This window comes from Strix aluco, chromosome 3, assembly GCF_031877795.1.
Source record: "Strix aluco isolate bStrAlu1 chromosome 3, bStrAlu1.hap1, whole genome shotgun sequence".
Lineage (NCBI taxonomy): Eukaryota > Metazoa > Chordata > Aves > Strigiformes > Strigidae > Strix > Strix aluco.
In genome coordinates, this window is record NC_133933.1 from 30,811,560 (window position 1) to 30,838,217 (window position 26,658).

At 35.8% G+C, this 26,658-nt stretch overlaps 1 protein-coding gene across 6 annotated transcripts in view; it reads left to right on the top strand.

Moving 5' to 3' along the window:
- Positions 1–25,483, top strand: part of UBR2 (ubiquitin protein ligase E3 component n-recognin 2) — a 60,888-nt gene extending 35,405 nt beyond the window's left edge. For 4 of the 6 annotated variants that reach the window (XM_074817990.1, XM_074817989.1, XM_074817993.1 and 1 more), the window contains 26 exons: positions 316–368; positions 631–733; positions 1,351–1,399; positions 1,777–1,931; positions 3,879–3,981; positions 4,736–4,845; positions 5,054–5,134; positions 5,908–6,089; positions 6,795–6,994; positions 7,855–7,948; positions 9,367–9,528; positions 9,888–9,985; positions 10,205–10,277; positions 11,072–11,220; positions 11,315–11,370; positions 11,795–11,891; positions 14,052–14,119; positions 14,633–14,768; positions 15,404–15,494; positions 16,018–16,148; positions 19,167–19,275; positions 19,526–19,582; positions 21,067–21,144; positions 21,434–21,604; positions 22,310–22,411; positions 23,180–25,483. In XM_074817990.1, the coding sequence (XP_074674091.1) occupies positions 316–368; positions 631–733; positions 1,351–1,399; positions 1,777–1,931; positions 3,879–3,981; positions 4,736–4,845; positions 5,054–5,134; positions 5,908–6,089; positions 6,795–6,994; positions 7,855–7,948; positions 9,367–9,528; positions 9,888–9,985; positions 10,205–10,277; positions 11,072–11,220; positions 11,315–11,370; positions 11,795–11,891; positions 14,052–14,119; positions 14,633–14,768; positions 15,404–15,494; positions 16,018–16,148; positions 19,167–19,275; positions 19,526–19,582; positions 21,067–21,144; positions 21,434–21,604; positions 22,310–22,411; positions 23,180–23,321 (2,850 nt within the window). In that variant the 3' untranslated portion in view covers positions 23,322–25,483. Of the gene's footprint in view, positions 1–315; positions 369–630; positions 734–1,350; positions 1,400–1,776; positions 1,932–3,878; positions 3,982–4,735; positions 4,846–5,053; positions 5,135–5,907; positions 6,090–6,794; positions 6,995–7,854; positions 7,949–9,366; positions 9,529–9,887; positions 9,986–10,204; positions 10,278–11,071; positions 11,221–11,314; positions 11,371–11,794; positions 11,892–14,051; positions 14,120–14,632; positions 14,769–15,403; positions 15,495–16,017; positions 16,149–18,359; positions 18,480–19,166; positions 19,276–19,525; positions 19,583–21,066; positions 21,145–21,433; positions 21,605–22,309; positions 22,412–23,179 lie in introns of those variants that run through there. The other 2 variants (XM_074817994.1, XR_012622435.1) reach the window with 2 other exon arrangements.
- The last annotated feature ends 1,175 nt before the right edge of the window (positions 25,484–26,658 follow it).

The window sequence follows — 26,658 nt, forward strand, 5'->3', positions numbered from 1 at the left end:
TTTTTAAATAAGGTTGGATGAAAGAGCACACTAGGATTTAAGCTAGAGTTCTAAATTGTACTTGTTGACTGCTGTGAATATGTATTGCAGGAAGGGGGTAGGGATGTTAAAAGGTAATTTCTATATGAAATAGTGTCACATATTTGAGCTGATTTCTCCTGCTGCCTTTTGTGGTTGTTTTTTCAGTGACTTGTCTTTTTAGCTTTCCCATATTTCATTTTAAAGGCCTAGAAACCAGAAATACTGACTTTGATTTGAATGTGTTTAATCCAAGAGCTACAGTAACACACTGTCTTGCCTTTTCACTCAATGTAGGAGAACAGAGAGACGGGAATGGAAAGTGTGATTGAAGAAGTGGCATGTTTCAAGTATGTTTCCCTTTATTCTAATATTTCAACTTTAAAAATGGAATATCTAAGTTAGTGAAAATGAGTGAAAAGAAGAAAGGGAGCTGGGTCATGGTGTTTTCCCATGGGTTTACTCATGTGCATCATTCTTAATACTGTTACTTGATTTTTAGAATGCCTATTGAGCAGTGGTTTCCAGCTGTTCTAGTAAACCATTTATGCTCAGATATTAATAACCAATGAACATACGTTGGTTTTGGTTTGTGGTTCTTTTTTTTTGTAGGAAACCTGGATTAACAGGCAGAGGGCTGTATGAATTAAAGCCAGAATGTGCCAGGAACTTCAATCTCTATTTCTATCACTTTTCAAGGGCAGAGCAATCAAAGGTAACTAGTAATGTAACTTTCTGGGTTTTATTATGTGTCTTTTTTTGGTTGCTTTTTTTCCAAAGCTTAATTCTGTGAAGAAGTATTATCAACTGGTTGAAAGTTAACTTTTATAAGGTAATTTGAGAATGCTAACAAAATTTGCCTGGGATTTTGAAGTGATTTCTGTGCCCTATACAGAGCTACTGAAATTTGTGGGCCTTCAGGAGCCTGTTTGTGTTTTCTCCTAAGTCTTATTTTACTGACAGTATTTAAACAATCTGTATTTTTGCTTACCTTTATAGAAATTACTATTTTTACTATATTTACCATATTACCAAATTTACCGTATTTACCAAATCACCATATTTACCATAGCTCAGACTTGTCATACCATTTTATGCTATAAAAATAATCCAGGCTGGCTCAAGATAAAAGATTAATTTTGAAGGTGCATGCCCTACTTTACAAGTAGAATGTAAGACAAACTGAAAAGGCATGGAAGCTTTCTTATTTTATTTAAGGCTGGGAAAAAGGGGGAAAAACCAGTAACACTGTAATAAAGCATGAATGCTTTTTTAATTAGTCCTATATTTGTACAGGTTTTGATTAATATTGGCATCGTTCTTCTATTTCAGGCCGAAGAAGCACAAAGAAAGCTGAAAAGACAGAACAGAGAAGATACAGGTATTTCTCTTTGAGAGAACTTGGGAAAAGGAAGCACCTATCAAATTGTGTATTGCCCTAACATTTAGACTAACATCCTGTTCTTGGCCTAACCAGAAATTGGTTGAAAATGTATCAATTTCCCTTATGTCTCCCTGGTTATAGACAGGAATCTGATTAGTCATGGAACCAGCCTTCTGGACAGTTTATTCCTTTGGCTTTTCTGTTACATGCAACCCATGTTGAATGGTATAGCCTGTCATCTGTAATACTGTTTTTTAAGCAACTATAAACTGTCTTGGATTAAGCTGTTAAGCTGTTTGAAAGTCAGACATTTTATATGGGTGTTGCAAATTTTAGAGGTACTGAAATATCAAACACACAAATTTCCCTTTCAGCACTTCCACCACCAGCTCTTCCTCCTTTCTGCCCACTTTTTGCAAGTCTAGTTAATATTCTGCAGTCTGATGTCATGCTGTGCATTATGGGAACTATACTGCAGTGGGCAGTAGAACACAATGGCTATGCCTGGTCAGAGTCCATGCTGCAGAGGGTATGTTTCCTTATTTAAAATTATGCTTACACTAAAGGAAGGAGTATGTATTTTAGCATTTTAATGTGGATTTATAGGTTTGGGTTGTTTGCTTGCTATCTAACATATCCAGAATACTCTGAATGAGAAATAAATGGTGTTTTCTGATATAAAAGACTAGGGAGACCCCTCTGCCTCCAATGCAATTTATTTTTTTTAAAGTGGATGGAAGATAGAGGTAAATTTCTAATGGTTTGCACACAAGAGGGAAGAATTTTGCTTGAATCGGTTGAAACAGTGTTTATTATGGTAGAGAACAGTTTATCTGAGTTGTTGCATATTAAGTAAAGCACAGTGACTTTTTCTTGATGTTCCTTTGCTTATTTTCAGGTTAAGCTAAATCACTTTAGAAAAAATCATGAAAGTTCAGAAAGGAATTTTCTAACTTGAAAATGTATCAGCTTTGGAAAATTCAACTGAGCTATTTGTTCCTCGCTATTTATAATGATCTTTAGAAACCTCGAGGGTTACTGTGGATTTTGTTGTCTATGATGGTCTTTTTCTGAAGTGTGCAAAGATAAGTGGTGAACTGCCATCAAAGAGTTATTCATATTGGTCAGGATTGTTGGTTTAGTATCCAAAACCGAACTTTTCAAAAATAGCGATGGGTTTTTTAATAACATTTTGCAATGTAACCCCAGCTTTAAAATTATGATTTTTTTGACATTCAGTCTTAATGAGTGTATATTAATTTCTATAGCTAAGTTTAAATTAACATAAGCAGTACTGTATAACACACCGAAAGCTGAAAATAGAACAATATGTCAGTATTATAAATCACAACAAAAATTGAAGAATGTAGTTACATTTAGGTAATGTGAGAATGCTAGCCTTTGGAATAACTTTGAATAGAATAAGATTTTATTTATATTTTTTTGAAACTGAACTGAAACATGCTCAGCCATTTGAGTGCCTCTGTGGTGTTCTCCAAAATGTGCGATTCGTTAAGGACCTATCACTTGCTCAGAAACTCATGACACTGTATTGACTGGTGCTGTGCAGTTGGACCGCAGCTTTCCAAAGTCAGCCACACTCGTCTTGGAAGCACCATACAGAGGTTGATATGAGACATCTGGCAGTGGTGGCTCATATCTGATGAGACCTTGTTAGACAGCTGTGATTGAGGAACACATTAAAACAAATTAAAAACCTTCAACTCAAATCAGGTTTTACCACTTCTTCTATAGATACTTAGCCTGTTGTGTTTCAGTTCTGCTACAGATTTTCCAGTGATTATCCTTGCCTTAAATGGGTTTCTGTGTTGATTCCAGGCATTCAGTAATGCTTTTTGTCTAGAGCATCCTGCCAGTTTGTATGGGGTGACAAAAGTGGTTGATTCAGGATGACAGATTTCGCCACCAAGATTTAAGTATTTAAGCTTTAAAATGCAATTCAGACTGGTTTTGTGCCAAATAGGGTAATTCCAGTTTTTAAGTTCAAGGAAATTACAGCTTTTTACTGACCTAGAAGTTAACATTATTTTAAAATGTGTTTCTAGAGTGTTAGAATAAAATCAGTTTCATAATTTTTGTCAGTTAAGTTTTATAGGTAAAAAGGGTTTAAAGTGTGCATCATGCTTCTGTCCAGAAACTTGTGATAATAACAGGCAAGTGCTAGGAAGAAAGCTAAGAAGCACTGACTTCTCACTCACTAGACAGGACAGCAAATAGAAAGATATAAGTGGTATAATGTGGTTTTTTGCCTGTCAAAGTTTCAAGAATTTATAAACACACTCTGTTACTCCTGTGTAATGCTTTGGAATTATGTATATACAAATAACTTCAAATATATTATTATTTTATAGTTTTATTATATGACTGACTTGTCTCTTAATGCATTACCCAAACTATATGAATAGAATATATGAATTATTAAAGAAAAGAACTAAAATTTATAATTTTCATCTAGGTTTTGCATTTGCTTGGAATGGCACTACAAGAAGAAAAACAACATCTGGAGAATCTCAGTGAGGAGAATGTTGTAACATTTACCTTCACTCAGAAAATATCAAGTATGCCTTTCTTTTCGAATGTGTAGCAAATTTTAAATAACTGAAAATGCCAGTATCTCATATTTTATTCTTCTGAAACAGTATTTAGCAGATGAGTATATTTGGTTATCCATCAAAATTTTACCAAGCTGACTATACATATGTGCTTTACATATGTGTAGATTTTATGATAGTAGGAATACTAAAGGCCTTTTCTAGAGGAGAAATCAGAGTTGAATAATTCCCAGGAAATCTTACTCTTAATATCTGTAAGTAGCATCTCAACAAAGGTTGCTGTGCATGATCAGATACTACAGTTGCAAAAACTGTAGTTGCGTTCTTAAATGGTCTTTTAATTTTGACTTTCCATTGTATCTTCTGACTAGTGCCTCTATTTTTGTGAAGACAGGAAAGTTGCTAAGACTTTTCCATTTAAAATAGGTGGGAAATAAAATATTGGAAGTTCCACATGGCAGGTCCCAAAATAGAATCAGCCAGGAAACACATACAGTGCATTTGTCTTGTAAGAAAATAGAGTCTGTGAGCAAGACTTTTAAGACTCTTTCCTCTAAACTTTTCAGGGTTTACAGGGTACTCATGAAAATGTTTGCAGAGGGGCGGATGAAGGTTATGTATTGTGCCTATTTGTTGAAGGAATTTTTCAGCTGCTGAACATGCACAAGTGTTGGGTTTTATTTTTTTGTTGTTTCTAATGTTAGTAAATGATTAGTTTGTCAGGTAACAGTATAATCAGTTCTCATAATTTTTTTCTCAGGACCAGGAGAGGCACCCAATAATTCCCCTAGTATACTAGCTATGCTAGAAACACTGCAAAATGCACCTCATCTGGAAGTGCACAAGGACATGATCAGATGGATATTGAAGGTAAATCTATTTTATATAACTGCTGAAAAGCATGAGAAGATGATTTTTGAAAAATTCCTAAATATACTGTGAGGATTTCCATATTTCCCATGTTGATTTGTTGTACCTACTCTTTTCCTCTTCTGGAATCCAACACTGCACGTTATCTGTCCAGCATTATAGTATACGCAGTTATATTCACATGTCACAAATGTTTTTTTCCTTACAGACTTTCAATACTATTAAGAAACTAAGAGAAAGCTCTTCTACAAGTCCTGTGGCTGAGACAGAAGGAAATATTATGGAAGAGGTAAAAGCAAGCTGTAACAGTTAGCTGATCTAGAACAGGTCTGGGTTGTGACTAGCAAAGGACTGTATTTCTAATTGCAGCTCTAAATCAACGATGGGAAACATCAGTGATTTCTGAAATTCTGTCTCACAGCTTATAGATCAAACCCATTTGTTTGAAAGACCTATTGGGACAGTCCTTGGACCATTTTTCTTTGCTTTAAAAAATTGTAGTCTTAAATACTTTGCAAGTTTACTCCTTAGAATTGTTTGTAGTACTGATTACAGCATTTAATGATTCTGCTCTTCCCATAATTTCAGACTCCTTGGGAAGTTGTTAAAAGAAATGGTATCTATGTTTTTTTACCATGCAGGTCATTCCAGATAAGCTCTGCCAATTTGTTTAATGTGGCATGACATTCTAGATAATACACAAAGATGTTGGAGCAGTGTAGTCCATTTAGGAATACAGCTAGTATGGAGGAAGAGCAGCACTAGAGACGAGACCTATCACTTAACTTTTTATCTTATGAATGCTCAAAGGGAAGAGAAATACAAAATACAGGTAAAGGTTGAGGGGGAGAAGTGCCCTTCTGGATCTGTATTTCTACCTGGCATTGAACATGAGCTAAAGAAAAGAGGGCACAAAATAACTTTTTGGTAGACTTTTCTTTTGTCTCTTTATGAGATTTTCATTGTTTGGAGGTTAGTACAAGTTACACATAGCAGCAGCTAAAATAAATTGTCTGTTGCAATAAGATTTTAAAAATGACTGAGTGAACAATACATTTTCAGAGTTCACGTGATAAAGACAAAGCTGAAAGGAAGAGAAAAGCTGAGATTGCCAGATTGCGCAGGGAAAAGATCATGGCCCAGATGTCTGAGATGCAACGGCACTTCATTAATGAAAACAAAGAACTCTTTCAGCAAACTTTGGAAGAGCTAGATACTTCAACCTCTGGAGTACATGAAAATAGGTACAGGAATCTCATTTAAATTTTTTTCCTTTAACTTTTACATCAGATTGTCCTATTGTTGCCGCTTATAAAAAGCACTTTTTTTTTGACTGGATGGAAAACTATTCATAAGGTTTTTTTGAGACCAAAAAAGCAGCGGTAAATAGAATGCTTTCCTCCCCCTTTCTGCCGGGATGGTGGGATAAATACTGATTCCTCCCTTCTCCCTCCTCATACAGTACTCAACAAAAACAGCCCAATAATTTTTTGTATAAAATCATCCAGTAAATTGTTAATAATACTGAAGAGACTATGCTATTAAACATAGTAAATGGGAAATAGTTGATTATATGTCTGTTGAGGATCTGAAAGAAAATCTGCTTGTAGCTAGAAATATGAATTGAAGCGTGCTAATGATTTTGTGGGGAAGTGGAGAGTTTTCCAAATTTATGTCAGGCACTTGAGGGATGGTGGTGATGGAGGGTCGCAGATATAGTTTCTGTGTTAAACTGGAGTGGGTAATACTATTGGGAGACTTATGAATTTTTTCTGGAAAGCATGTTCTATTTCTGAGGACATAGGAATTGTTGCATAAGCACCAGAATTATTTTTTGTCAGAGAACACTTATCATAAAGCTAGTAAGCTCATTAATCACATTTAAATCATGATCTGATTTGTAATTTTTTTCAAATTATTTGCTCACTAGTGTTCTTTGAATATTCTAGCCCTGTAATATCGGATGCAAAACTCACAGCTTTGGGACCAGAGCAAACTAGAGTAGCTGAACACAGACAAGTTGTTATGTGTATATTGTGTCAGGAGGAACAAGAAGTTAAAGTGGACAGCAGGGCTATGGTCTTGGCAGCATTTATTCAGCGATCAACGGTGTTGTCTAAAAATAGAAACAAAATTACTCCAGACCCTGGTAAGTAGTGTTAATAGTTGTCTTTAATATTAATGAATGTCAAAGTCACTGTAACAACTCCATGCTTTTGAGACAGTGACGTCACTTTCTTATGTTAACTGTATAATTGTGAATGACTTCATTGTAATCAGTGGCAAAACGCCCATATTTTTAGTGAGGTAGAAATGTGTATTCTAAAAAATGTAACATCACTGCAAAGCATTATCTAAATGTTCTGCCAGCCATTTATGACAAATTATTTGTAACTGTTAAAAAAGCCTTTAAAATCAGAAGTGTTTGTTCTTAAACTACACCTGTGACATTATAGAAAGAGGAGGTGTTGATGTAGTGCTGCAAAAGCACAAGATACACATTTCCTTCCTCTGAGTTATATGATCTGAAATGTCTCTTGGCAATAATGAAAAATGCTTGAATTTAGGTTACTTTGTGAAACAGATCACGATGATCAGTGGCATTGTTACAAAGGTTTCTTTAAATTCTGTATACATAAACACATAGAAAATTTCTGCACTGAATCATTTTGCACTCTCACTCTGAACATTAGTGTTTTTAGACTCATTATTTAATGGTACTAGACAACCAAAACTGCAGGGGTAGATCTTGGGGACTTTCACCAGGGCCCAGCGCCTCTGAAAGCTTGGTTTGAAGTCTCAGTACATATGCTCAAAACAAAATTACATGATACTTGTAAATGATCTAAACAGTTTAAGTTGTTGTGGATTAGTAATATGTTTTATGCTTCATCAAATGAGTCATACTTTTGTGATCAAGTTTAATAATGACACACATGTAGTAACATTTATCTGCAGTTAAGTCTTTTGATGAATGTTTATTTCAAAGTTGTTTTGTTTTAAATACAGAAAAATATGACCCTTTATTCATGCACCCGGATCTGTCGTGTGGAACACACACGGGTAGCTGTGGACATATTATGCATGCTCATTGTTGGCAAAGGTAAAAAGTTATATTTAAGGTTTTAGTCCAGATAGCATGTCATGCCATCAGTTTGCCTAATGGCACTAATTTTAATGGCAAAATTACTACCATGTAGTAAACTTAAAAAGAAATTTCATGAAGCAATTAAAACAGCTTTCTGTTGTGGAGGTGGGAAGTAGAAATCATTATAATAAATGCTGTAAACATGTTCCAAATAATTTCCATCTACTATCTGTCATCTTGGTAAAGAAGAATTCAAAGCCACACATGGCAGCTTTCATTCCCTTTGGTTGTTTATCCCTATACATAATTGTGCACATGCACCCCTGTGGTGCACATATATCTGAACACTGAAGCTCAGATGGTTTGGATTTTTTTGCAGTTCAGTAGTAGACATGTTCCTGCTGCTGCTTGTGCTCTCTACTGAAGTTTTAAATGACAGTGTGTTACTGTCGCTCTTATTTCCTCCATCATACTTAATTTGAAGTATAAACATCTGCAGTCTAGTTCATCTTCAACATAAACTCAATTTTATCCTGTGTTCTTAAGTTGGTTTTTTTATAAAACGTTTTCCAGCTATTTTTATTCTTTGATTTTTGGAGCGGGATAAATGTGCTTAGTGCCATGGGGTGCCAATGCCACGTGACAAATGAAAACCATTCAAGCCTCTAACTTCAGTTAGGCCCTTGCTTTGGTCCTTGGCATGGCTCCTTAAGTGCCTGATTTCAAATTCTGCCTTTTGTGAAGATTGTTAGGAGCTTCCAGAGATTCTGTGGCGTTAATCACGTGCAGGTTTTATTTGTGATTTTTAATATCACTGCTCACTGAAGATGCATTCTTAATCTTCTTCTGTAGGTGTGTGGTTGCTGTTAACTCCTGGAAATATACTTAGATGCCTGTATTCAGACCATTTTGGGGTCATCACTGGCCACACTCTGAACCGTCCCAGAGACTTCTGGAATAGCAGTTATGTTTAGCAAAGCAAGGAATTCCATTCCTTTTCATATATAGGATTCGGAGATCAGCCACCAGTTGTTCCAGTTGCTGCTCTGTTATGGCCTGTAATGGAATATGCACATAGATAATCATGGCACTTCCCTTAAAATTTTATGTAAAACTGAAGATTTTTTTTAATTATTCAACTTAACCTCTTCCTCTTATCCTTTTTTACCTAAATGAAAAATTGCTAAAGGTCAGACTTAAACGTGATTTTAACGGCCCAGGGTACTTCAGCACTTTTGGGGGATTTAGGCTGCCAAAAACTGGGGATAGCCTGCAGTTAGTAATACTTTATCAGCCAGAGGGTAGAGCTTTTTCTTTCATATAATTTCTTATCTATAGCTGAGAAAAGGCAAAACAGTGTCTGTATGAGAATTCATGAATTTATATGTTAATCTTTTAATAATTTGCCACTAATATCTTGGTCTTTTCTAAAGGTATTTTGATGCTGTTCAAGCAAAAGAGCAACGAAGGCAACAAAGATTACGAGTGCACACAAGTTATGATGTAGAAAACGGTGAATTCCTTTGCCCACTTTGTGAATGCTTAAGCAACACCGTTATTCCTCTGCTTCCTCCACCAAGAGTTTTGTTTAACAGGTCTGTTTGCTTTCTAAATGCCCTCAATAAATGTGAAAAAATCCCAAACAAGCCACACCCCAAAAATCCCTTTCAAAATGTTTATTATCTTCTGTTTTGATAATCTCAAATGGATTGCCTGCCTGCTTATTTTGGTTTATGGACCTTCCTTGGTTATTGTATAGTATGGAATTTAGAGTATGAAAGGACAGTAAAGTGTAGGACCTGCAGGAAAAGAACTGGATGTAGAGAATATGCAGATAGCAGAAAAAGAGCCTGTTGAGAAACAGAAGAACATGGAATGCCTATGAAATACTAATTCTGTATATAGTTTGTTTTTAACTAATTTGTGTATTGTGTTTACATATATTTCTGGACAGGTTAGACTTTTCAGGCCAACCAAACCTAACTCAGTGGATCAAAACAATATCCCAGCAAATAAAAGGGATGTATTTACTTCGAGATGAAGACAGTGCAAGTAAGTCTGAAGAAATGTGTATATTTGTATGTGAAAATATTATATTCATGGAAAAGACTGAGTGTTTTGGTTCTACCACAGTGGACTTGAGAGGTGATGGCAAAAGTGGCAAGGATAGCTTGGAATTTCAGTTTCTGGTGATGTGCTTCAGCGTCTTTTATAATGTAAAAATCAGGTATAGGTGAATAATCAGTGTTTTATTACTTCTTGTTTATACAGGCAATTCTGGTAATTCAGAAAAAATGGATCAGCTGCAATTACCTGAAGGATTTAGACCAGATTTCAAACCCAAGTATGTATTTACAACTTATTAAATCATCAAAAATTCATCATGAAATGGTAACATGAAAATAGTATGAGACTTCTGTGCTATAAGGTCTCAATGATTAAGGCAAATAAATGAATTTTGCTTTAGTTACAAAAGTTGATCCTATTATTATGATGGTATTGAAATCCAACCCACAAGTAGTAAATAATGCAGTAGAATTTCAGAGGTGGATGTGCAGAGAAGATGCTGCAGTTATATAAATTTTGACATCAGGATTAAGCTTTGTTTCCCTATTACTTGTAACTGGATGAAGGATTCATCATTATAGCTCAGCACTGCAAGTAAAACCCAAAGAAAGACTATGAAACAGAGTATGTTAATATGTAATTTCAGCTATTATGGGATGTTTGTATTTGAGTCTACCCTTTCTTCACCTGAGGAGAAAGTAATAAAATTCATTGCATGGTACAGACATTTGTCTGCCAGCTGCACACAAAAATGCAAGACACTTATCCCAGCTGCTAACAGATTTTGCTATCAGTCACACACAATTCTTTTAATTTAGCTTTAATTATATTGTCTTTGAAGACTGGATATTCTTAACACTAAAAAATTAGATTGGTTCCAAGAAATAATAGAATAATAATTGGGAGTGTATCTGTTAGAGAAAAGAGGTTAAAGAATGCCAGATCCAAAGAAAGATATTGGAGTTCTCATTTAAATTTTAAAAATCCAGGTGTTCAGCTGTGGGGTGAATACTTATCATTAAAAGTGGAGGAAATAATGAGTTAGTAATAATACTGTTTTCTTTGTTTCAGGAATCCTTATTCTGAGAGCATAAAAGAGATGTTGACAACTTTTGGTACAGCAACATACAAAGTAGGCTTGAAGGTTCATCCAAATGAAGAAGATCCACGTGTACCTATAATGTGCTGGGGAAGCTGTGCTTACACGATACAGACTATAGGTACTAATGTATTCATTTTGCTCCTCTATATGTGAATTTCAGAATTTAGATAAATTAAAAGCATTGAAATATTTCGGGGTTTTGTTTTTTTCAGAACGAATTTTAGCTGATGAAGATAAACCATTATTTGGTCATTTACCTTGTCGACAGGTAAGGGTCAAGGATCAATTCTTCTCTGAATTGGTGCGAAAAGATCGAATTCTGCTGCTTTAATACAAAATATCTGGTTTTTAATTTACGGTTAATTGAGAGTTTTATTTGTTGGATCCCACTGTTTAGTCAATCAGTATCTGATTATTAAATTTATTTAAAAAGAAAATCTAGCAAAACTATTACTTTTTTTCTATAAATGCATAGTTTAGTAAGGCGAGGGTTTCTCATTGTAACAGTCAAAATAAGAATACTGAAGGGAACTTGTATAATTACATAAACATCTGTCATATACTTAAACACTCAAACTGTTCCCCTAAACTACAGCTGAGGGGCCTGAAAAGAATGCTCTAAGTCAAAAGACCTTTTCATATTGAGGAATTTCATTAACTGTGGCAGTATTTCTTCTTCTTTGTTTTTAAAGGATGACTGCCTTACATCATTAACAAGATTTGCAGCAGCTCATTGGACAGTTTCATCTCTTCCAGCAGTACAGGCTCACTTTTGTACTCTCTTAGCGTGTAAGTTCACCACCTTATGCAGTTTTTCACAAAGATACAGAAAAATGCTTACAGAATGATTGTTAGTCTTGATTATGAGAAAATCGCTTTATGTAGTGGTTTTCAGTAATAGACCAAGAGCTGGTATTTTCACATCTGTACCTACATGTATTTCGTCCTACCATGGAAAAGAACCATTTCTTCTGGTCTGCAGTTCCAAGATATATTTCCAGAGAAGCATGGATATTGTGCTGTGAAGCAGTTCTGTTGATTCTTTCTAGTATTGATATTGCTGCTTTTAGAAAGATACCTAGAGCAAAGGAGAAGGAAGTGTGGATCTTCAAGGTCTTTTCCAAACTAGATGATTTTGTGGTTCTGTGGTCCTTCACAAAAGAAAAGTGATACACTGGAACTTCAAAGAGGAGGAAATTAAGATTAATACAGTATTGAAAAGAAACAGGATATTTGCAGAGATCTAATAAATCTGCAACTTTTTGAAAAGTAGGATCTGTGATAAGACAGGACTTACTATGTAATGTCATATATTAGTTGAGAATTTTAATGAGAACATCCAAAATGTTCCAAGCTTGAAGCATTTGTAGATACAAGTTAAAAGTCTGAAGTTCAGCCTAATGCAGTAATTAGCCATGAGAGGACTGTTCTGAAAGGGTGTTATAAAATGGGATAATTTTAATATTCACAGTCAGTAGAGCAGGGAAACTTAAAATGCTATCATATACTGAAATTACTAGTAGAATTGATACTACCTACTTCAGCAAATAGTTGGCAGCTTTATGGGGAAGACCTTAATTGACACCAGTTCATAGCAGTAATGATAGAGCCATTTTCTATGTGAAGCAGAAGAGAACATGTTGCTAGCTATTTGACTGGAACTTTGTAGTATATGGTGTTCTGCATGGTTTGGGTTTTCTTGAAACTTGAATCAGTGTTTCTTCAAAGTTGTTCTTCCTTCCAGCTGACAGAAGCAACTGTACTGCTTCTATTTTTGTGAAGGAAAAGTGTTTGATTTTTTTTTTTTTTCAAGGCTAGGAATAAGGAAAATTATTAGCCGTTGATCTGTAGTATTCTATGAACTATACATAAAGATAACTTACCAAGTAAAAGTTTGGTTTTGGAAGTCCCTTGCCCTGCTCGCATTTTTGATAGAAGCATTTTTCACACATTTGGGTTGAGTTCTGTGGCAAAAGCATTTGTAATCTGAGTGATGGTGAAATGTTTGCTTAAAGAAATAGTTTCAAAATGTCACAGATCTTCAGCTGTTAATTTTCTGGCCAGCAAGGCAGCAGCCTTCAACTGAAGTATTTTTAAGTTATTATGATAAGACTATTTTTTACTGTAGTAGTGTTTTTAAATTTGGCAGCTTAATGCTTATAGCTACATGGTTAAACTATTCTCATAGCTGCAGTTGAAACTCTTCTACTGTAAATCAGGCTTTACTGCTTGGAGTAAAGAAGTTTGCAACTGTTCCTTGATTGTTCTTTAATGTTGTAACATTTTCAAGACTATTTATGTTTGCTTTTAGCTTAGAGGTACTTGGAATTTATTAATTGTGTGAATTTGTTTTGTCAACTGGAGTGCTTTGGTTAATACTTTGTGGTTACTGTGAAATGTGAATGCTACAGAGATGGAGAGACCAGTACCTAGTTCTTTCTTAATTAGAGATAAATAATGAATTTAAGAGACTGTTTAGCAATGTATTTTTGAGTCTGAGGCAAATTTAGTGAACCTTATAAAGTTAAGTGAATTGCAGAAGTTTCCTTTAAACAGCTGTCCAACAGACAACAATTAGTGTTTCTGTTTAGTCACTAGTGTTTGAGCTTATTTCTGGGTCAGAGCTTGAGATACTATCTCATTTTATCTCCCACTGGAGACCTAAGCAATGAAAGGAAGTCACTGTGGGAGTTGAATGACAGCACTTACTTTGTTATAGCTACTTTGGGTTTCTTTCATTTCAATACAGCATAGTTAAGTAGGCAAGAGTCTTTTCCAATAATGTTGAACAACTCTTGAATTCACACCTTTCTGACCAAAACCGGGTACATTTGTATTTTAAGTACTTCAAGCATATAAACCAAGGAGATGGCTCTCATTTTGTAACTGAAGTACACTAAAAGCTTTTCATATGTAAATGTTCAATAAATAAATTTATTTTTCTTTCAGCACTGGTGCCTAATGAAAAAAATGGAAATCTTCCTTGCATACTTGATATTGACATGTTTCATTTATTGGTAAGTATTCCATAATATATATTAATAATGTTTTGATCCAGTAGGCATGATGCAAAAACTTAATTGGAAACTTTTTTCCTACTCAGGAACCTTTCAAAATGTTCATGTTTTTAGTTTTTTTCACTAAATACAATTTAAAGATTTTTTTTTTGTTTCAACTATTCTTATCTGTAAATAAAAAAGGGGTAAAAATGAGGTGGAATGTATACTCTTTAGATGTTAAAACAAAACAAAAACCCAAAACCAACCTCCCCAAGAAACCCCAAACAAACAAACAAACAAAAAAATTAAAAACCAAAACCAAACAAAAACACAAAACAAAGAAAAAAAACAGACTCCCGAAACCCCCTCATAGTTAATCATTGTTCCCTTAAATAATGGCTGGCTGATTAACTTCAAAATTAACCTTATGAGGCATGTTGCCTTCAAAGGGTATAGTTGCAGCATGAGCAGAGAAAATGGCAAGATTCAGAAAGAAAAGGAATCTAACAGCTTTCTTGTTTTCTCTTACAGGTAAGCTTGGTGCTCTCTTTCCCTGCCATACATTGTCAGGATTTTTCAGGGGTTAGTCTTGGCACTGGAGATCTTCACCTGTTTCATCTAGTCACTATGGCACACATAATACAAATTTTACTTACCTCATCAACAGGTAACGCCACTTTCTTTCAACTTCTATTGAATTGATTCCTCAAATTTGTACTTGGAAAACATTGAGGTGCTATTGGTAAATGTACACAGTTTACAGTTGCAAAGTAAAATTGCTGGTGCCCTCTCTTTTAGCCCGTAGAAAGTATTTGATAAATTGTACTCATGAAAGTTCAGTCTTTTGTCTTTATTGCTTAGCACTGGAGGTTTTTTGGAGCATAGCTAGTCACAAATCGTAGCTTTCCAGCTAATGTAGCAGTGCGTAGAAGTGTTTGTTGCAGAGCTTGGCTTAGGCATTGCATGATGAATAAGTTGCAGTTAGCAGAGTAAGGAATCGGTGTATCTTCTGACAGGAGAACTGGATAAGGTGTAGTAAGCCAAAAGCTAAGAACTCCAAGCAAGTATATTAAGAAACCCCACCAATCGACCAAGTAAATCAACACCTCACTGGAGCTGACAGTAGCATAAACTTAGCACATAAGATGTGCAGCAGAAGACTCTTTTCCAGTACATCATATCATAGTAGAGTGGAATGTTTCACTTAGTTTTGGCCTTTTTCTCAAAACTTGAAAAATTACATTCTTGCTGTAGAAACATGTATATATGAAGTAACTTGCTTATTATTTCTTTCTTCTTCAGAAGAGAATGGCATGGATCAAGAAAACACTAACAGTGAAGAGGAAGTAGCTGTGCTTACACTGTATAAATTTCTTTGCCAGTGTACAGGAAGGTAAAAGTGCGATCTTTTGATGAGGTTTTATAATGTTTTCTCCCTCCCAGACTCAACATTAACTACTGATTGAATTCTATATACTAATGCTGTCAAAGATGAGACTTTTAACTGGGGAGCTCTTACACCTTGTTTCTTATCCACTAATTCTAGTTTCACTTTACAAGTAACTATTCTTATAAATTTCTCTGTGCTCATGAAGATTATGCTCTGAAACAGTTTTTTTTTTTAGTCAGTTTGCAGATGTATGTAATCTGAAGTTGGCAGTGTCTGAGTACAGAAAACTTGTCAGGATCTGAAATGTCTAGTGAAAATGTTCCTTAATTTACTGTCCTGGCTGGCTATATTTTTATGAATCTCTGGTTGTTTTTCTTGGAGTTAGCTTTGAAATAAACACTTTGCATAATGCTTGTTTCAACCGAAGTCAGTAATTTAATATGAAGTATGACTGAAGGCTTACTAATATAGCTCTAAAACTGAAATGATTAAATAAAAGCAAACTTTTTTATTATGTTCCCTTAAGTGCCTTGAAAGAAATTTCCTCAGGTTGGCATCTGTGGAGGAATCTAAAAGCTGGAATCATGCCTTTCCTGAGATGTTCTGCTTTGTTTTTCCATTACTTAAACGGAGTCCCAGCACCCTCAGAAATTCAAGGTACTGTCTGCTTTGTATTAGCTTTTCAAGACATAAGCATTTATGGACAAAATAAATTAGGTTTAAACTCTTTCTTCTGAAGAAGCTGATTGAATGCATGTGGGCTTGTTACCAGTGCAGAATCATATCTGCATAATGAAAAAGGCAAAAAATTGTTTCCATTTTAAAATAGTTTTTAATATAGAGGTAAATGCTGTTCTAGATTACTTAAAACAGAAATTGATGCTCTTCTGTTAAAAAGTGAAATTTTGATTATTTCAAATCTCCTACTGACTACTGTTTTCAAATGAGACCTGCTTTTGCTTTCATTGATTTCATTCAAACCAGCATTCACTAATAATTAATCTCTCTACAAGTAAATTTTCTGGAATTCCAGCCAGTAAGTCAGGTTCATCGGGGACCCAACTTAAATGCTTCTATGCAAACGCATGTAGCATGGGGAATAAACAAGAGGAGCTGGAGACATACACAGACCTGCAGGGCTGCAGTCTTACTGGCATCATGGAGACGTGGTGGGATGGCTCCTATGACTGGAGTGTTGGAATGGAAGGATACAGGCTCTTTAGGAAGGACAGGCAGGGGAGAGGAGGTGAGGGTGTCACCCCCTATGTCAGCAGCCAGCTGGAGTGCATGGACCTCTGCCTGGGGATGGATGAGCAGCTGACCGAGAGCTTATGGGTCAGGATTAAAGAGAGGACAGGGACAAGAGATGTTATAGTGGGGGTCTGCTACAGGCCACCTGACCAGGAAGACCTAGCAGATGAGGCCCTCTAGACAAATGAGAGCAGCCTCATGTTGACAAGCCCTGGTCCTCATGGGGGACTTCAGCCACCCTGATATCTGTTGGAGGGATGACACAGCAGGGCATAAGCAATCCAGGAGGTTCCTGGAATGCATTGATGATAACTTCCTTCTCCAAGTGATAGAGGAGCTGATGAAGAGAGGGGCTGTGCTGGACCTTGTTCTCATTAACAAGGACGGGCTGGTGGGAAGTGTGAAGCTCAAGGGCAGCCTTGGCTGCAGTGACCATGAGATGGTGGAGTTCGATATCCTTGGGGCAGCAAAGAGGGAGTATAGCAAGCTCACTACCCTGGACTTCAGGAGAGAAGACTTTGGCCTCTTCAGGGATCTGCTTGATAGAGTAGTATGGGATAAAGCCCTGGAGGGAAGAGGGCCCAAGAAAGCTGGTTGATATTCAAGGGTCACCTCTTCCAAGCTCAGGAGCAATGCATCCTGACAAAGAGGAAGTCAGGTAAAAATGGCAGGAGGCCTGCATGGATAAACAAGGAGCTCCTGGACAAGCTGAAACACAAAAAGGAAGCCTACAGAGCGTGGAAGCAAGGACAGGTAGCCTTGGGAAGGATACAGAGAAACTGTCCAAGTAGTCAGAGATCAGGTTAGGAAGGTCAAAACCCTGATAGAATTAAATCTGGCCAGGAACACCAAGGGCTGAAAGAGGGTAGATTAAAATTAGATATAAGGGAGAAGCTCTTCACTGTGAGGGTGCTGAGACACTGGAGCAGGTTGCCCAGAGCAGTTGTGGCTGCCCCCTCCCTGGAAGTGTTCAAGGCCGGGCTGGACAGGGCTTTGAGCAACCTGGTCTAGTGGAAGGTGTCCCTGCCCATGGCAGGGGGTATGGAACTGGATGATCTTTAAGGTCCTTTCCAACTCAAACCAGTCTGTGATTCTATGTTACGCCTGAAATAATTGATGTTAGGAACATATACTGTCTTCTACATAAGGTGTATGTAGTGATAGAATGCAAATCGGAAGATGTTAATAGGTTCACACTGCTTCAGGTTTCCCATGTTTAAACAGAGTCTGATACCTGCTGCTGAGCTGACATGAGAACAGCGGTTGTCTCTGTCATGAGTATCTTCATGCTTTGGTAATACTTCTAGAACGTTTCCTTGACATGAAGCCCCTTGACAAATTGTGTTTAAAATGTAGGTTTCTTTTTCATTTAACAATTGCAATACTTAAGCATTTGGTCCAAAAGAAGAGAAGCCTCTATTCCTGAACTTTGAATTTCTGAACAAGGTTTCTCAAGTTCATAGTCTGGACCAGTAGTGACTACTTCAGTTCTTTGTTACAGATGCTCTAAAGATGAGGTACAAAGTGCAGATGTACTTCCAGAAGTAGGTCTTCAGAGAGTTAGTTGTAGGAGAAGGGAAGAGGAAGGCTTTGCTTCACTTTTCTTATACTCTCAAGTTCCAGGTGCTTGAATGGCCCTGTAGGTCCCTGCCGCCAAGGGATGCCCTGACAGTGGCTGTGGCACTGGGTATTTTGCCTTCCCTTCCCACTTCCCTGCCCCAGGACCTACTGATCCCACAACTGGTCTGTATTGCCTTTCTCTGGTGTGTTACTGTGGGTTGCAGAATGGCAATCACTTGGGCATGAGAGGGGAGCGAGCACAGCTTTCACTGTCATTCTCTTCACTCCTTTATTCAGGAGCAAAAGATGCCATGCCACAGAAGAGGTACTGGTACTCTTTGTCCTGAAAGTTTGGGAGAGCAGGGACCTAGGGAGTCAAACCAATAGACTAGGATGAACTTGGCGATCTGGTGGTTGTGTCCTGCATATGAGTTTGGCACTGCAGGCAATTGCAATCTCTGTATTTGAGGCTGTTATACTGCCTGTCACTGACAAACTGTCTCGGTTTGTGTCACAGATTCCAAGGAGCACCAAGTAGCCATTTAATGGACAACATGAAACAAAGACATACTGAGTTGTAAAGGCCATGGAACTCTCTGTTGTGGTTCTTATATGACTAGGCTTGAAACATGCTTGGGGGGAAGTTTGAGGAAAGTTGCTTTTCATTACTGGCAGTTTCCCAACATAGCTGTCTGGTGCCTTTACTAGCACTTTCATACTCCCTACCATATTTTGGGTGTTGGGGAACACAGTTTAAAAAAAAAAAAATATATAGCTGTCCCATTATTTAGAGTTGTATTTCATTTATTGCATATAATGTAATTTAAAAAACTGTAATTATGAGAATTACACTTTTTTTTACAGTAAATGGAACAAACCAGTTTGAACACTTATGTAGCTATCTTTCCTTGCCAAACAACCTCACTTGCCTTTTTCAAGAAAATAGTGAGATTCTGAACACCTTAATAGAAAGGTAAGTTGTGGTTTTATGCTTAGTTTAAATATAATAAAGAATCCTGCACAAGATCATTAAGTATTCTCCCAGGAGTGCATATGTGGAAGTGAATTGTAGACTTTGAAAAGCATTCATGAAATAAGTGTTTTGAAAGAAATCATTTTGGTTGTAGAGGTTATCAAATAGATGTATGGTGGATTTTTTGCTTGCTTATTTTTGGAAAGAATGATCCATTGAAGTCAAAAGCCAATTTTTTTCTTTCTTGTAGTTGGTGCAGTAACAGTGAAGTAAAAAGATACCTGGAAGGCAAGAGACATGCGATCAGGTAAACATGAATAAATTTTAAGCAGAGACAGGAGAAACTTTAATGTTGCCATTTTCTCCAAGTATTTTTTCCTAAAGGCTGTTTATAATAACATAGTATCAGTTCTGCTTTATTGAATGACAAAGATATTAAGGCATAAGCAAAGAGATTTTTCAGAATTTTGTAAGGAAAGTGAAATATCGCTTAAATTAGTAGATTTTAAAGGCAATGTTAAATCTTACCGTTTTATTAAATGGATCTGCAGCAATCAGAGGCCATAATATTTCTTTTCATGTTTCCTATAGTAGATTTGTACCTTCTGATTTAAAAGATATGCTGTTGCTGAAAGATGTATACAACCTTTGTTTAAAAATACCAGGCATTGAAGAGCCTTTTAAAATTATCGTTTTAAAGAATCCAAGTTCTTTAGGAAATCAACACCAAGTCAGTTTCTAACTACTTGTTAAGCAATTATTTTGAATTCAGAACGCATTTAATACTTAGTGGATGTAGAAAAGCATTTGTTTTCTTTATGAAGGCTGCATAAAAGTAGTGGTTATCAGTTATCCAGATAATTACAAATGAATATCATGCTCACAGTGCTGTCATTAAAAACATCCCTGCATGTTAATCTCTGTGCTAAATACATAAAGTCAATCTTTCAATGTTGTACATGCAGTAAGGTTAAGTGACAAAAATAAAAATTAATCACTTCATCTGTTAAATACCAAGCTATTAACGGAATTTCTTATACAGTAAGAATACTCTGATTCCATAATTGATTCCCTGTTATGTGTGGTTGTTGGGATTTTCCCCACATGTTCCTTTTGCTGATTAACTGTTTTTCCCAAGATCGTGTCAAACTTGGCAGTGATTTTTTTTTTCCTCTCAGCATGTTCTTGTACATTGCTTCTGTTACAAACATCTATTTACATTTCACAGTCTAATTTGTATTATTCCTAGAGTTGAAGATTATTAAAATTTATTTTTTTTGCCTGTGCTATACACTAACTTTTAACTGTTATTTCTAAAGATACTTGGTATTAAATAGGTCCTTGTCATTGCATGAATATTTCATTCTCTTCGGGATACAAGGTCTCTGAATTTGCAAGTCAGACTATTTTCCATTCAACATTAGTGACAAAAGTCAAATACAAAGCAAACTGATAAGGGAGCAAAACAAATACTCAATTAAATCTGTAGTGACCTTATGAGGTTTTGCTAAAAGCATACATGACATGTATTTTTCTGACTTTTTGCCTGTGCATTTTATCAAATTCATAAAAAATATGACCAAGAAAACTGGAGGTGGTCTAGTTGAGAGATGTTGTGGGTTCCTTTAGGTGCTACCATTTTATTCTATGGATGGCAGAGAAGAGGAAAACTTTAAAAATTTAATTATTCACAGATGCTGCTTAAATGAGTCAGGAAAACATGAATGAGTTTGAAATCACTGTGTATTATTCATTGAAATATGAGTGGTTAATTTGATTGCTTTATTCCAGCTATGCACGAGAATCCAACAAATTAATAGATCTTCCGGACGACTACAGCTGCCTCATTAACCAAGCATCCAATTTCTCGTAAGTTGTATGCAATTATAGTGCGGACCCCCTAAAGTCTTCCGCTCCTTTTGATGAACTAGGAAACCTCTAACCTGAAAGCCTCAAAGTTGTTTATAGAATCATAAAGTTAATGGCATAAATTTGATTGTCACGTGTTCCAGCAAAACTGCCACGTATTTCAGCGAAATAGGAATTGCAGGGGTCTGTATAACTGTTAACTGTATAAATGTTCAAAAGTGCTTTTGAATCTTTTTACTATCTAGAGTTAATACATACAATGGATTTTGGTTTTTTTGCTTAACAAAAGGTGTCCGAAATCGGGTGGTGATAAAAGCAGAGCCCCAACATTGTGCCTTGTGTGTGGGACCATGCTATGTTCTCAGAGTTACTGTTGTCAAACGGAATTAGAAGGAGAAGATGTTGGAGCCTGTACTGCACATACCTACACTTGTGGTTCTGGGGTGGGCATATTCCTTAGGTAAGGAACTGAATATCTCTACTTATATTGTTAGTTAGATGATGTGTGTAGATATGAAAGGAAAAGTTGTATAAATGTGATTGCAGGGGTGGTTTGTAGAGGCAATGGTTGGTTAGTAACAGGGTTGCCTAAAAACTAGAGTGTTTCATCTTCCTTATACTTTGATGTAAGGTTCAGAGGTTGTTTCTTTGAAGATAAAGTATAGAAAACTTGAATTTCATTTTTAAAGTGAATTTGTTTTCTCTGTGTGTTTATTTTCAATCAAGTATTATAAAACAGTGAAGGTAAATACCTTTATTTTGTTGTTGCTGCTGCTGTTGCTGTTGTTGAAAATAAGAAAATTGGTTTTAGTTGTCTTCCGGCATACAAGGAAAGGTTAGATAATGTCTGTTTTCATTTTGGCAAAGATTAGTGAGAAGTGAATTTGGTTTATTTTTTAGTTGTGGTTCTGTTGAGTATTTTACACAGACTGCAAATAATATGACATGAAACTACACTGTTTTTAACTGCTACCGAGGAGTTATAACAGGAAGAGAATAAGATATTTGGGTTGGGTTTTTTCCTAAAAAAAGTACCTTTAAAAATCTGTACAAGCAGATTATACAGAATAAAAATAGGTGAGAACTGGAAGAGTGGTGTCTGAAAATATGAGAAACTATTCACCTAAAAATCAATACCTGAATTCTTCTCTGTGTTTCTCTCTAGAGTACGAGAATGTCAGGTGCTATTTTTAGCTGGAAAAACAAAGGGCTGCTTTTATCCTCCTCCTTATCTTGATGACTACGGAGAGACAGACCAGGGACTCAGGTAAATATTTAAAAAATAGATCTTTTAAGGACAGGAATTCTAAAACTATTTGGTTTGTAAAATACATTTTTTATGTTACCTTTTAATTTTAATTATATAGGTAATATTTTGATATTGCAGCTGCATCTAATATCTTCAAACATTTTAATGCTAATACATGTTTTTAGGTTAAAAATACTTAACGGCAGATCTTTCCCAGATTATAAACAGTTGCCTTGAGGTGTAGAAACTTAAATCTTTTTAGCATCTGTGAAGCTGCCTAGAAGAAACTAAGGCTGAAAATTTTATTTGTGTATAGTGTGTTTATTTGTATAATCTGTGTTAATATAATACCAAGTAAAAATGCTATGAGATTATTTTATTTAATGTGGTAGTTCTTTGGCTTAACACCTGTCTGCTTCCTATGAGAATAGTTTGGGGACTTGATATTGTTAATGCTTGTTACTTCTGAAACTAGTCAAAATCACAGAACACGAACTGGGTCAGCCTGGAAAGTTCGCTGAAAATCTGTGTTCACATTTCTGTGGGCTGTACATTAGATTCTCACAGGCTGGAGGGAGTAGTGAGAGTGGGGGACTAGACAAGGTAGCACTCCAGTTCACTAGACCAAATACCTGTCGATTTGTTCTGACAAGAGAATAACGTTAAAGGGTTATCTAAGTATTTTAATATTTTGAAGAGTTATCTAATATTTAATATGTCACACTTGAGTGTTTGTGCTTAGTTGCAGCGTTTCATCATTCCTGATAAGTATTATCTCCTTTTCAGACGCGGGAACCCGTTACATCTGTGCAAAGAACGATTTAAAAAGATTCAAAGACTCTGGCAGCAGCACAGTATCACAGAGGAAATTGGACATGCACAAGAAGCAAATCAGACACTAGTTGGCATTGATTGGCAGCATTTATAATGGCTATCTGCTGAAGACTGGAACTTTATTAAGATTTTTGTAACTCATTAAGCTTTTCAAAGGAGGGATTAGGAGAAAAAGTTTGAGGAAAAAAAACCACAAATCCAGTCCTGTTATTTAATCTTTGTTTTACAATGTATTTCATAAAGACACCAATTAAGATTAATCAAGTAAACTTCTTTCTATGTAAGCAAGTTTTATTAGTCATATAATTTGCACTGTGCTTCCTTCACAGAAATGTCTTGGGTTATAAACCTGGGCAAATGAACTTGAGCTTCTGATATAAAAAAAGAATGACTCTTTTTGGAAGTCTGACTATGATTTTTCTTACAAACTGCAAGAGAAAAAGACTGCTGAAACAGAAACTAGATAGAGCACAATTACAGATTGTGTTTTGCCCCTTGCTAGTAATCTGAGCCGTTTTATTTATTATTCTACATTTTAATACTTAAGCTGTGTGTACATGCAATGGAATGAAGTAAGGAAGCAAATAATGTAGCAAATGGATGTTTCTGTCTGCATCAGTGGATAATTCACTCTTTCACGGTGTATCTAAAATGATTTTGTCATTTGTACTCTTGCAGCTTTCTTGCTTCCATTTTTTTAACTAAAAAAAACCCCTAACACTAGCTTTACAAGTAAAATAATTTAATTTTAAAGCTTTTTCCAGAGCATTGCACTCTTCAGGATTACGTAGTCTGTAATTTGAATTTAGCTGGGAAATCCTTTCACTTTCAATATGTGATTGGTTATTGGTATTTAAGGGTTGACATTGTGCTTTAGAAGATATTTTAAGAAAATGACAATACATAAAATGTCATGAAAGCTAATTTTATGTTAATTTGCAGAAGCACAGAGGATGTCTTCTTCATTTTTATTAACAGTCAACTTTTAAGGTGCAAATCCCATCTCCTTTTTGTTGCAGACAAACTGAATGGTTTCCTCTGGCTTTGAAGGGTCACAATCACACTGCCCACATTTTTGCATCAATTCTTTTTTTTTTTTTTCTGTTGTCCCATCAAGTATATTTACTTTTTGGCTTGATTTAAAGCTCTGTAAAAATGTTTGCATATAGTATATTTTATAAATATATTCTATAACTGCGCAGATTTGCACTTGATATGAGGGTGCCTGAAGGCAGTGAGTTTTCTAGTTGTATGTAATTAGACCACCAAGGTGTCTCTAAAAAGTGACATTATGCTTACTGATTTAAAATAAAATCCATTACCTTTATCTCTCCTATCTTCTGACAAATTAGCAAAATCTTAATTTACATAGTTCTGTTTCCTTAATAATCTGTGGTTCTTTTAGTTAAATTTTACTTTCTGACTACATCTTCAGCCCAGATAAGCAATCCCTTTACTGTCTGCCACGTCTTCAGTTACACTTGGTCTGACTGAATTATTTCTATTTTTACAGATTTAATGCTTCAGATAAATTTTGTATATTCATGGTGTACAGGACAATTTTTCAAACATTCAGTAACAGTATTGAGTGAAGATGTGAAGTATGAAATAAAGAAACTTGGCCAATGTTTATTTCCTTTTCTTAAAAACAGTACAGACTACTCTTGTCTCTACTAACTGTTGTAGATCAAATCATTTATATATTGCTGTCACTTTTTACAAAGAGACATGCAGAAGCTGCAGGAAAAAATGACATTAATGCTTCATCTCTGCCTTCCCCTACTTAAGCTGGTTGATATATCAACGATTTTCTGTGCATGGTACTTAAAAATCACACTTTTTTTGTGATGTTACGATTCCTTTGCAGAGAGTCTTGCTTCTTAAGCTGTGTGCCACAGTTTCAGATAATGTGTAACTGCATTGAAAAACTCTTTTCCTGTAAGCATAATATTAAAAAGATAATTACACAGAAGTCTGTCAGTATCATCAAAGCAAAATACTGACAGCAAGAAGGATTTTTTCCCTCTGGGATCAAAGCCAGAGGCTGCAAGGTTGAATAGGTTGGTGAAAATATGACCATAAATAATTGCAAAGTACACAATTTATAATTTTTTTTGTAATTCGGTCATTCTTTACTCAAGGCTTCTATTTTCTGATTTGTTTTGCATGTATTTATATAAATGTAGAAATATTTATATATAACATTGTTTAAGTATCAGGGAAATAATATCTGTAATAAATTGGCTATAACTTTAATATTTATGGATTATGTGTACAATCTAGAATGTATTATGTGTTTGTGGGGAGAAAATACTCAGCAACAAAAAAACCACAAAATCCCCAAACCTGAAACCATCATAACAGAATACAAAACAAAGCTGAAAGCATTAAGTTAAATGACATTCAGTAAGTACTTTTTAAATGTTGCTGTTTAGAATTTTGCTGAGCTTGTTCCTTCAAGTGTGTCACCTTGTTAATCACAAGCTAACAAATACCTGGATGTGCAACATCTGCAATTCCCCGGCTGTAAATATAAGATGATTATATTATTAGTGTCACTTGCTTCAGTCAGCTAAACCTTTCTTGACCTCTACTAAAAAGTCTAATCGTCTTTTTAAAGGATTGTAAATTTCATTTTATAAAGGGATGAGGGTTGAGGTTCACATCAGTAATATTTTTTTACTCTGTTCATACTTCAAGATGACACATTGTACTCCCCCCAGTCTGCATTAGGAGGCTCTTTCTTGCTCTGGTGGAAGTACATAACCAAGATAACGCCTGATGCCTTCTGACTTGTGCTTAAGAGCCAGTGCTCCTCACAGCTGTCTTAACTACTCCATCTGTAATGTTATTGGGAATTTGTTGCCAGAGATGAAGTGCTTGTGGATTCTCAGCCTATTTACATCTTCAGCTCTCCCCTAGGTCCCTGCAGCTTCCTTCTGTGTCCCTCAAACTAGACTTCATGGTGATGGCTAAGCAAGTAAAATCCAGGCCTCTAGGCCTAGCGGCTAGCTTTGGGAGCAACCTGGACCGAAGGGTTCAGCGTGTTGCTGCACCATATGGTTAATGTCTTTTATTGGGACAGTGGACATTGCACATGCAGCTGTACAGACCTTTTTCTTTTTGTTTGACATGAAGCCCTATCAGCTCTCATGCTCCAGTCTTGGCATGTCATTTTAAGTGCATTTTATTTTATGCTAAATAACTTGGTGTTTTGTTTAGAAGCTCCACCACTGTGATAATTTTCTTTATGACCTGAATGTGTAGAGGAGAAGCTGAATGTTCAACCTACTGTGCAAGTACCTTCAGCAGAAAATCACAGCTGTTTTCCTTTCTGGAAGATTAAATTGCACAAGGGGAGTTGCATCTCAAATCTCTTCACAGCAGAGTCCTGTTGTGATCAGCTGAGTATGCAATCTGCCTCCCTTCTC